Below are 11,946 nucleotides of genomic sequence, written 5' to 3' on the forward strand. Positions count from 1 at the left end.
TTGATTTTATAACCCCTTTGGATTTTATCTTTATGTTATATACGTGGTCTGTAATTCTCGTCTTGTTCTCCCGAAATATGATCATGCAGGGCACTAACAATTTATATAACAGAAATATGCGGCAATGGAATGTAACAGGAAATTTCAATCAGCAAGAAGAATTCTTGCTACTGCACAACCAGTTAGCCGAACAACTCATAAGCAACGAGATAATTCTGCTGGTAGTTACCGCACTTGTTTTTGAATTGTAACAGCCCTGCTTTCACCTGAAAAAAGACCATCAGCTGTATCAACCAGAAAATCTGCCCACTAACATCGTATGTGCACAAATCAACAGAAACACACGGCCAACTTTCTACAATACAAGCAATGAAAGATACAAAACATCGTCAATAAGGCAAAAAGAAAGGACAGGATATCCAACTTCCGCAAAGAATACTGTGATACTCACTGATACAGGTTGTACTCAAAATCTTATAATGCTTCAACAACGATACAACAGTGATTATCTCGAAAGAATGAAGAGGCAAACGAAAAAGGTATACAGGGAACCAGAAGTACCCCATGGTCTAACTTGTCATAAGCGTCAAATAATGGTTAGATCAAGATGGGGAAAAAAGACCACAACCTGAATCAATCAACTCTGTTTTGCTAGGTTTACGGATTGAGAAACTTTGACTGGCTTTGCGGTTCCATCAATCACAATGTTGCCTACTCCAGCTTCCATTGCCTCCCTCTCATCTTTCTCCCTCTTCTCCTCTGAGCCACCTTTTTCCGTTGCTTGGAATGTAGAATTAGTTTTAGAAGGAGAAAGATCCCGAGGGCGTCCAGTGATCCACGGATGACTGAGACATTGAGCTGCAGTAGGTCTTTTCTCAGGCACAAAATCAAGTATTGGAACAAGGAAGTCAGCCAGGTCATGAGCATCTTGTTCACTGAACTCATACTTTTCCCTAAGCACTTTATTCATAGGCCAGAACCGCAATCGTCTGATATGTCTCAAGTCTCCACTTCGGTTGAAGAGCTCTCGCGAATAACGCCCACCTAAGGCAATCTGCATATAAACTTAAGATCACTTCTGCATTTTTGAATGACAAGATTCGCTCTCCTACTTTTCTTTTCCTTTTTTTCATTCAACAAGAAAGATATTAACCAGAAATCAAAAATCACCTTGCGTGGCATCATTCCAAGAAGCTCCATCATAAGGGCCAAGTGATCCTGTGCAGAAAGGGGAACAAAGAAAATATCATTGAACTGAACCAGCAATTGACGGCATTAAACTACAAAATTATTTAAAATATCTCAATGAACAAAAACAACCAAAAACTAAAAATGAGCTGGTCTTGTACCAACTTACATGTAATCATGTGAATGTCAGTTACAAGACTCAATGCATGAGAGTGACATGTAAATGTTGGCATTAATCTAAAACAGATGAAAGAATACTGTGATTCACTAAGAAAGTGACTGCTTCACCATCCACAAAACTCAACTAAATAATCAATTAAAAGATCCTAGAAGACTAATAGCTTAGCTTGTACTTCCAAGTTCCAACAATCTATTCAGGCAAGCCTCAGAAATATGATAGTCAATAATATACAATAATGACATCTAGGAAGCATAATATTAATAGGAGAGTACTAAAGTAACCAATTGAAACTACGAATGCATTCCGAATTTCTCCATTTTAGGTTTCATGTTCCCAAATTCTTACTGCACAACAAGCTAATAATTTAGTCACCATAGAAAGATCCTTCTACACTATCTACTGCAACAATATTTGTTGGAGTGAAAAGGACAATTAGCAAGGTGGGTGCATAAGAGAAGGTAAAGGTTATTCTGTTAGTTATTATTTAAAGTTGAGGACATTTACAACATTTTGGTTAAAGAGAAATGTAAGTAAAGATGGAGGAGCATGAATTTCCTGTGAGAAATAGAGGAGAAGAATATTATTGAGTTGTTGTTTACATTATTACATTGAGACCCTATTTATAAACCCTAGAATACAATCATTTACCAAGTAGGATACTATTTCCTATTCCTATTCCTATTCTAAATAGGAATGTATGAACCTATTCCTATTCTAATAGGGTTGTGTAATCCTATTCCTATTCTAATAGGATTGTATAAACCTATTCATGTTCTAACACTCCCCCTCAAGCTAGTGCATACAATTCATGTACCTAGCTTGTTTACATATGTAATCAATACGAGGACCAATGAGTGGCTTGGTGAGATATCTGCAAGTTGATCAGTCGACTTCACAAAATTGACAGTCAATTTCAATGTGCTTGTCTTCTCATTAAATACTGGATTTGATGCATAATGCCAGTCAATCTCAATGTGCTTAATCTTATCATAAAATACTGAATTTGATGCATAATGCCGATAAGCACAGAGTGATAAAATTACTAAAATTATAGTGTTGAAATTTCCAAACCGAACTTACAAAGATTGTTTCAAACCATAGAGTGACTCACATAATCGATATACAAGGCTACTAAACTCCCCCTGAGCAACAAAGTACTCAAAATCTAGTATAAAGTATATGGATCATGTTTGGATCAATAGATGAGTTGATATTAAAAGTCACCAAAAAACTGGCCGAAACATGCTCATATGCCGGAGTATTAGATTTGATGGCTAAAAGTGGTCACAATCTAAGAAATAAAATTATATGGATAGGGTCGGAATGATGTCACGACTTAACTAGAAAATAGAAATTATATAGGATAGTTTGAATTGATGGAACAACCCCATTGAAAAAGAGAAATAATATGGGTAAGGTCGGAATGATGGCACGACCCTACTAAAAAAGTAAAATTATACGGGTGGGGTTGGAATGATGGCACAACCCTACGCAAATCAAATTTGAGGAGTCACCGGAAAGACAAATGGAACTATGCAAATCAAATCTGAGGAGTCACTGAAAAGACACATGATGCTATGCAACTCAGATATGAGAAAATAGTTCGGAAAAATTCACGGTACTACACAAATTAATTATGAAAAGTAGTCCGGAGAGATGCACGATGCTACGCACATCAGATATGCAAAAAAAGGTAGTCACCGAAAGGTTGGCACGGTGCTATACAAATTATATATGAAAAAGTAGTCACCAAAATGATGGCACGGTGCTACACAAATTAAATATGAAAAAGTAGTCATCGGAATGATGGCACGGTGCTACACAAATTAGATATAAGAAAGTAGTCACTGGAATGATGGCACGGTGCTACACAAATTAGATATGAGAAAATAGTCACCAGAAAGATACACAGTGACCCAACGTTTGCTAACATAATCATTGGCCGGACGAGCGGCATATATGGATAATAGCCGCCAGCGGAAGCTCTTTGATTGTTTACCAAGATTGTAGAGGCTCTAATACCATGTGAAAAATAGAGAAGAATATTAGAGTTGTTGTTTACATTATTACATTGAGACCCTATTTATAGACACTAGAATACAATCATTTACCAAGTAGGATACTATTTACTATTCCTATTCCTATTTGTATTCCTATTCCTATTCTAAATAGGATTGTATGAACCTATTCATATTCTAATAGGGTTGTGTAATCCTATTCCTATTCTAATAAGATTGTATAGACCTATTCATGTTCTAACAGTTCCCAAGATGAGTGTCATAGAAATGTTGAATGTTAAAACTGATATGACATCTACAATATTGAATACAAGCTAGAAGTAGCACACACAAAGTATAAAACTAGGGAAATCACACAAGATAGTTTCATCATATCCTACCTATATCTCCAAATGCACCAACTCATAGGTGCAACACTATGGTAATTGAAGGAGCTACAATCGGATGAGATAGACTAAGAATAACATAGAAAAAAGTAGTCCCAAAAGATTCATACTTTCTAGGTATCAACTTAAACATAGCTAAGAGTCGAACAGGATAGAAGCAAATGATCCACATAGACAGTGCCCAACTGTTGGATAAGTTTTTTTTGTTGTTACTCTTACTTTAGGTCTGAGTAGGGATAAGATAGAGAACCCCTTCTTAGACACAAAAGACAAACATTCTCTTTTTGGGGGGTAAAGGCTTTGAAAGACACCTATTTACAATAGAGCAATACCAATCCCAAGCTATTTACAAATTGCACAAACCAAAAAAAGGTAATATTGCTGATCCAACTGGTTTGGGACTGAGACTTAATAATTGTCTGATTCAGTATTGTCAAAGGTGTAAAGCGCAAAAGACACAAATGCATTTTAAGTGCAAGCATAATTAAAATATGAGGTTTAAATAGAAAGAAATATGCTTACACACGAAAACAAGAATTATATGGCTAGATGAATTGACTAACTGCAATGAAGTAAAACTACATCAGTACTGTTCAAATACCATATTAAATTTCTGTATCATCTGCAAAGTTGCAACTAAGTTTCTAATTCAAATCAAATGTCTAGCTTTCTTTTGTAAATTTCTAATATCCTAATACCTAATAAGCAATATATATATCCAAAAAGTATAATTAACAATTAATATATCATTTTGCAACTCTGTGTGTTGTTCACTATTGCTTTTTCTCAAGATGACCTTGTAAAATAATCTAATTTGAAAATAGCTGGTTGCTATGTTTTTGGAAAGATCTACACCTCATCCTCTTAGCAGTTTCGCAAGAGCACTCCGCCTAAGACACTGAAGCACCAAGTCTATGTTGAGCCTCACTTTAAGGCTTACATGCACTTCCAGTTTGCCTTGGCAACACTGGATTGATTAGCTGATTGATTGTGACACCACACAAGTTGGCAGATAAAATCAAGTCATTGTGTCTTTACTTCCCTTCCCGTGGTACCAGTCATCATCAGGGATAAAGACCCTCCCCTTTACCACAGCTGAAGTTATATCCCATTGAAGAGGTATTGTTTTTAAATCAATGTTTTAGAAGAATGAGCAGGTGAGCACCCAAAAATAGGTCACATGTACACATCAAGTCTACAAAACCCAAATGCAGAACGGAACATATATCTTGTCAATACGGAACATACATCTTGTCAATACGATTCCTTTCCTTGAACTTAATTCATTAATTAAGAAAATAATGAAATCAAATAATAATTTAACTTCTAAAATAAAGATCTACACATGCTTGCATCTAAGTGGTTAAACTATTGAAAGTAGAGTTGCTATACCTCGTCCCTGTCATAGTTGTCACCACTGTGTGGATCAAAAAGAACATCACCAGTGGCAAGCTCAAAGCAAATGCAAGCAAAGGACCAAAGATCAGCTGAAGTAGAATATTTAGATCCTAGGATAACCTCAGGACATCTATACTGTCTTGTCTGGATATCACTTGTGAACTGTTTATACGTCCAGCATGCATTGCCGAAGTCAACTAATTTGCACGTAAGGTCCACATCAGTCAATAGTTTCTGCCTCATGGATCGACTGCCTCTTTTAGGTCTTTGAGTTCTCTGCTGTCCATCCCTTGCTCCGTCTGTTGTTGAGCCATTTTCACTTGCTTTAGTATTAGTCTTTCCTTCAACTGAGTCTTTATTAGGTTTCTCATCAGAATTAGACCTTTCAGGACTACTGGCTTCATTATCTTGTTCAGTTTCCTCAGAAGCTTCCTTGTCTGTATATCTTTGAGCTGCTCGCTTAGCCTTTTTCCGAATTTTCTTTTTCTGGTTCTTAGTCAGGTCACCATTATAAACCTTTACTTCCTTGGAAGCCCCAGATTCAGAGAGAATTTTACTTTTACTCGTAGGAAGAATAAGGGGAGCGTCTGACTTTGTTGGATCTTTACTTTGATCAATCATTGATAAAAGCAAAATATTTTCTGGCTTCAAGTCTGTGTGAATAATAGAAAGCTGACGATGTAAATAATCCAAACCCACTAAGATATGGAAGCAAATTTCTTTAACCTTGTGAATTGATAGCCCTCGATAGTCTGAGTACTTAATTAGAGTCAAAAGATTATCTCCCAAGTACTCGAATACCATACAAACATGCTGGCCATTGGGCCCGGAATGCTTAAAGTGATCCAATAGCTTCACCACACACTTCTCATCATCTGGATCTCCCTCTGCAATCTGCTTTAATATGGTAATCTCATCCATAGCCGCTTCTGTATAATGCTGAGCACTCTTTTGAACTTTTAGAGCAACATACCTCTATTCCTCACAAGACATAACCAACAATTAGCTAAGACAATCCACATTTCAAAGAAATTTTTGCAAAAATCGCAGAGAACTCATAAGAACCATAAACACTACAATAATTGCTATAATAAACCATAAGTTGCCACACCAAACAATAACCACTAGAATAACTGTAGCATCATATCTCCGTCAAAAATAAGAACAGATAACAAGTACTGAATCAAAGTATATCCTCTATCACACACACGCAGACAGAGGAAACTCAAACACTACATACATAAGTCTATATACAAAAAATTGTTATACTAGTAAACAATTCATTGCTAAATAAAACAATAATACTAGAACAAATGCAGCATAATAAGTATATAGAATATATGAACAGATAATAAGTACTATATCAAGTATCTCCTCTCTCTCACACACACTCGCAGACAGAGAAAAACTCAAACACTACATACACAAGTCCATATACAAAAAAGATTGATATACTAGTAACCATTAGGTTACTAAATAAAATGAACAAATGCAGCATAATAAGTATATAGAAAATGCAAACAGACAACAAGTACTATATCGAAGTATCACCTCTCTCACACACGTGGACAGAGAAAAACTCAAAACACTATATACGCAAGTCCATATACAAAAATACTATTATACTAGTAAACAATATGTTGCAAAATAAAAAGAACAAATGCAGCATAATAAATACGTAGGAAATGCAAACAGATAACAAGTACTATATCGAAGTATCTCCTCTCTCTCACACACACAAGAAGAGAAAAACTCAAACACTACATACACAAGTCCATATACCAAAAAAATCATTATACTAGTAAACAATACTTTGCTAAATAAAACGAACAAACACTAGAACAACTGCAGCATATTAAGTATATATACAAAACGCGAACAGATAGTTTAGAAATACTCACAGATGCGGAAGTTGCTAACTTTTTTTTTTGAAACTGGTAATGTTATGCGGAAGTTGCTAACTTAAACCATAAATTGTTAAACCTAACAATAAATACTAGTACAACAACTGCAGCATCACATCTATGTCGAACAGATAGCAAGTTATCGAAGTATTTCCTCTCTCTCTCACACACACACAAACAGAAGAAACAAAATCACAAAAATCACAAGTCCAAGATGCAAAAATTGTTACAGTAAACTATCAGTTGCTAAATAAAACAAGCAAATACTACAGTAATTGCAGCATAATAAGTATATCAAAAATGTGAACAGGTAAGTTTATAAATACTCACAGGGGGGCTGGAAAGAGGAGGGTAATCGAAGAACATTATGGGGGACTGGTAAGCTGACATCATTTGTCTACAATAAACCAAATTACAGGAGGATATCACTGAGTTGGTAAGGCAGATTTGGGGGGATAGATGGGTCAAAATGGCATGTTTGGAGGCAAGTGGGACAAGAGGAGGGATAATGGATGACCTAGAAAGAAATTTTGATGAGGAGGAGGTTTCGAGAAGTTTAAAGCAATGTGCAGTGGATAAAGCACCAAGACCAGATGGCTTTACATTGGGGTCCTACATCAAATGTTGGGAAGTGGTCAAGAGTGATATCATGAAGACTTGTCAGCATTTCTATGACCAAAGGAGGTTTGAAAGAAGTTTCAATGCTACCTCCATAGCCCTGATTCCAAAGAAAAAGGTGCTGAAGAACTAAGAAACTTTAGACCTATCAGTTTGACAGGCAACATCTATGAAATTCTCTCAGAAGTGCTCACTGAAAGGCTATAAAGGGTGATGTCCAAACTTGTTAACTCATAACAGTTAGCTTTTATTAAGGGTAGGCAGATCATGGATCTTGTTCTAATAGCTAATGAAGCTATAGATTCCCGGTCAAGTTTGAAAAAACCAGGCATTTTATGCAAATTAGATATTGAGAAAACATATGACCATGTCAACTTGGATTTTCTTACAAGTATGCTAGAGAAGATGGATTTTGATCTTAAATGGAGACAATGCATTAAATTCTGCATATCAAGAGCACTTGACAAGTGCAAACTACATCTACATCTACAAGTTCAAGTAGGACTAGGACACTAATTGATGAAGAATCTGAGGAGCAAGAAGATGAGGAGCAATATAATCATGATCAAGAGGATGTTGATTTTCAAGATTTGGATAATCTTGAAGAAGAATAGACTTTTAGAGTTCTATTATTGCTTGTCAATTGTCTTATGAATTATTGAGTCATTCAAATTCTAGACTTTTAGTATCTACTATTAGTTTTTTATTTGAAATATTTGCTACTATATGTTATTGCTATTAAGATTTTGGATATTTATATATGCAATTAAAATTTTAAATTTTTAGTATTAATTGGCGCCTTAATTAAAAAAGGCGAGCGCCGTGGCGAGGCAGACCCTTGTCGCCTTTTGACGTCCAAAACAATGGGGTGTAGGAATGAAGAACCTAAAGAATCAAAGCAATGCTTTGAGAATGAAGTGGCTTTGGAGGTATTCCAACGATAATCAAAATTTATGGGACTCAGTCATAAAAGCAAAATATGAAGAAAGTGACAAATGGGTGACAAAGAAAGTTACCACTCCCGATGGTGTTAGTTTATGGAAATCCATCCAATCACTATGGGATGAATTCAAACCAAACACCAAGATTAAAGTGGTAGATGGCGCTAAAACTAGATTCCGGAAGGAGGATTGGCATGAAGCAGGAAATCTAGAGACACTTCTCCCAGATATATACACTCTGGTTCTTCAACTGCAAAGTACAATATTTGAACTATGGACGCCTCATGGGTGAAATATTATATTTAGAAGGCACCTCAATGATTGGGAAATTCCAAGAGTTACATAATTCTTCAGCGTCATTGAATAATTTAGTGGCTTGGAGACGGGGCAGGACAGATTGCAGTGGTTAGGGAACTGTAAAAGGACTTTAAAGTAAGTGCAGCAGATAGGAAGTTGAACCACCCAATTGTGCAGGTACCCAAATGGTCTGAAAACACATTTGGAAGGCCAAGATCCCCACACAAAGTGGTTGTTTTGTGTGGTTACTGGCTAAGGATGTTGTGTTGACACAGGAGAATTTGATGAAGAGGGGGATTACACTATGCTCTAGATGTTTTTTCCGTGGGGAAACTGCAGAAACAGTCAATCACTTGTTCATCCAGTGCAGGCCAATTGTGGAGTCTATTCCTAAGGCTCAAAAACATCTCATGGGTCATGCTTGGTAGAATTGCAGAGGCCTTATACAGTTGGGAAGATGCAGGATTACAAGCAAAGAACAGAAGCAATTGGAGAATCATTTCTGCTACAATTTGGTGGACTATCTGAAAAGAGATAAATCTTAGAGTTTTTGAGAACAGGCAGAGTAATATGCAGCAAGTAAAACTAAATTATATTCTAACTTTGTGTTTTTGGTGTCATTAGATCTACTCTAATAACAGTGTCTCAATCATTGATGTTTTAGACTCATTATAGGGATAGAACAATGCTTTTAGAGTTCATTATGTAAATATGATTTTCAGTACAACACATGTACTTATTTAAAGAAAAAGAAACAGTTACCAATCTCAAAAAAAATACTCACAAATGTGGAAGTTGCTAAAATAAACCATAAATTACTAAACCGAACAATAAATACTAGTACAACAACTGTAGCATCACAGTTGTATAAAAAATGAGAACAGATAACAAGTAATATATCGAGGTATCTCCTCTCTCATACACATGCACGCAAACAGAGAAAAACTGAAACACCAAACTCACAAGTCCAAAAATGCAAAAATTGTTATATTAGTAAACCATAAGTTGCTAAATAAAACGAACAAATAATACAACAATTGCATCATAATTAATATATTGAAACTGTGAACAGATAACAAGTACTACATCAAAGTTTATCCTCTCTCACACACACACTCTAGCATGGAAAAATCAAACACCAAACTGACAACTCCAAAGATGCAAAAACTGTTATGCTAGTAAACAAAAAGTTGCTAAACAAAACCAACAAATAATACAACAATTGCAGCATAAAAGTACATAGAAATTGCAAACAGACAACAATTACTATATCGAAGTATCTCCTCTCTCACACGCAAACATTGAAAAATTCAAACACCAAAATCACAAAAATTCAAAATCCAAAATCTGTTAACAGTAAACAGTAGGTTGCTAAACAAAACAAGCAAATCCTACAGTTATCGCAGAGTAATAGATATCATGAAGAATGCGAAGCAGATAGTGTAGAAATACTCACAGATTTTTGCGTATCCCAAGCGAGCCAAACAGTGGAGAAATGTCCCCAACCAAGCTTACTCTGCACTACATATCGTCCTTGTTTGAATGTATCTCCCATTCGAACAGCGTGATAACCTCCACGCCTGTAATCTTCAGTACCTTCATCCTCCGATGTGTAGTCACTTGTCTCACTCCGATCACCGCCGTTCCTCTCCTCCTCTTCCGCCATCGGCAGATCCAACAACCACCGTACTCCGACAAATCGCTACCGGCGAGCTACAACGAAGAAATGAAAACCCTAGCCGTAGTAGTAGTAGTAGTAGTAGTAGAAGAAGATTCTGGAGAAGAGAGGGAAGAAATTAGGAGGAATTTTTTTATATAATTTAATTTGAGGGAAGAAAAAAGAGCGTTTGGTGTTGTTTATTGGTGAAAATTAAAAAAAAAAATGTCTAAGTAATTTTTATTTTATTTTTCCCTCTCACTTGGATGAAATGAGTTTGTTTGTTTTTTTTTTGTTGTGTTGCCGGGAAAATAAAGGCAAATGAATACTGGTGAAAACGACGTCGGCTCTCAGCTGTGGCCCTTGGGATTCTGTATTTTATTATTGGTGAGTATACTTTTGATAAGATAATTGAATATGAAATCAATTTTTTTTATTTTTGAATTAACATTAGAGCACGTTTAAATAGTGAGGTAAATTTTGTATCTATGAAATAAACATTAGAGAAAATGCTAGGAATATAAAAAAACAGGTCTTAATTCTTATTAACACGATTTAAGATGTATGGACCTAAATTTAAAGCGAATAATATCATTAGATTCATTTCACATATAACCTTGTGCAATTCTAAAGTAAACCATTAGTGTTTAACTAACGTTAGATAACTCTCATATTTTTAAGACATTGGTGGACAAACAACAATAAAAATATTGAGTCTCTAAAAAGGAGGTGTGTGACTGTGTGTATATTTAAGTAAATTTTCATAGTGATAAAATATAAGAAAGTCAACAAAGATTATGGTGAAGTGCTAAGTACTCCTTCATCCTTAACCAAGAGATCTCGGGTTCGAGCCTCTTTGGGTACGGAGTCGCCCTTGTTAGGGTCTTAGTGAGATAAGAAAAGAGTATATAAGAAAATAAGTCATTGACCTAATGACTCGTTTAAAAATTGTGCAAGCTAGGCTCAAATTAGAGAATATTGCTATTTAGATAGGCTATAATAACCTCTATGGTCCATTTAATTGCTTAAGACTAAAATAGCTGGTCACTTAACCTGCTTAGTGCATCTCCAACCTTATATTCTATTTTACTTTCCATATATAACGTGATTGATAGAATTAATCGATATTTGTAGTAGTGAAAGATAAAAAATATCTGATAAAATAGATAAATTATGCACAAGTTGATTTGAAAAAAGTCTGTAAATATTAATTTGTTAATGAGGATATATAATTGTATTTTCCTCCTGGACCCTTCACAATGTTAATTTGAAATAGTAAAGCTTCAATACAAGTATCGGACACCTCATAGAAAGAAAAAAAAATAGTTGTAATTTCAAAAAACCATATCATGGCCAAT

At 35.4% G+C, this 11,946-nt stretch overlaps 1 protein-coding gene across 2 annotated transcripts; it reads right to left on the minus strand.

Moving 5' to 3' along the window:
- Window positions 1-213: 213 nt before the first annotated feature.
- On the minus strand, window positions 214-10,733 carry LOC125818270 (protein kinase dsk1-like). 2 transcript variants are annotated; one of them, XM_049497816.1, is made up of 5 exons: window positions 10,388-10,733; window positions 5,166-6,146; window positions 1,171-1,218; window positions 629-1,054; window positions 214-266 (listed from the first exon to the last, which is right to left on the minus strand). In XM_049497816.1, exons 1-4 carry the CDS (start codon window positions 10,595-10,597, stop codon window positions 638-640), a joined length of 1,656 nt encoding a protein of 551 aa, XP_049353773.1. In that variant the 5' UTR covers window positions 10,598-10,733; the 3' UTR covers window positions 214-266; window positions 629-637. The 2 variants fall into 2 exon arrangements, with proteins under 2 accessions (XP_049353773.1, XP_049353772.1); XM_049497815.1 differs by lacking the exon at window positions 214-266 and having other exon boundaries at window positions 394-1,054.
- Window positions 10,734-11,946: the final 1,213 nt, after the last annotated feature.

Source organism: Solanum verrucosum, unplaced genomic scaffold (assembly GCF_900185275.1).
Source record: "Solanum verrucosum unplaced genomic scaffold, falcon-dt-bn FXZP01000253.1, whole genome shotgun sequence".
Taxonomy (NCBI): domain Eukaryota; kingdom Viridiplantae; phylum Streptophyta; class Magnoliopsida; order Solanales; family Solanaceae; genus Solanum; species Solanum verrucosum.

Coding starts and splice junctions, on each gene's coding strand:
- LOC125818270 (XM_049497816.1), bottom strand. CDS start 10,597: ATGGCGGAAGAGGAGGAGAGGAACGGCGGTGATCGGAGTGAGACAAGT. Junction 6,147..10,387: donor CTTGGGATACGCAAAAATCT/GTGAGTATTTCT, acceptor TGTGAGGAATAG/AGGTATGTTGCTCTAAAAGT. Junction 1,219..5,165: donor ACAACTATGACAGGGACGAG/GTATAGCAACTC, acceptor CTTTCTGCACAG/GATCACTTGGCCCTTATGAT.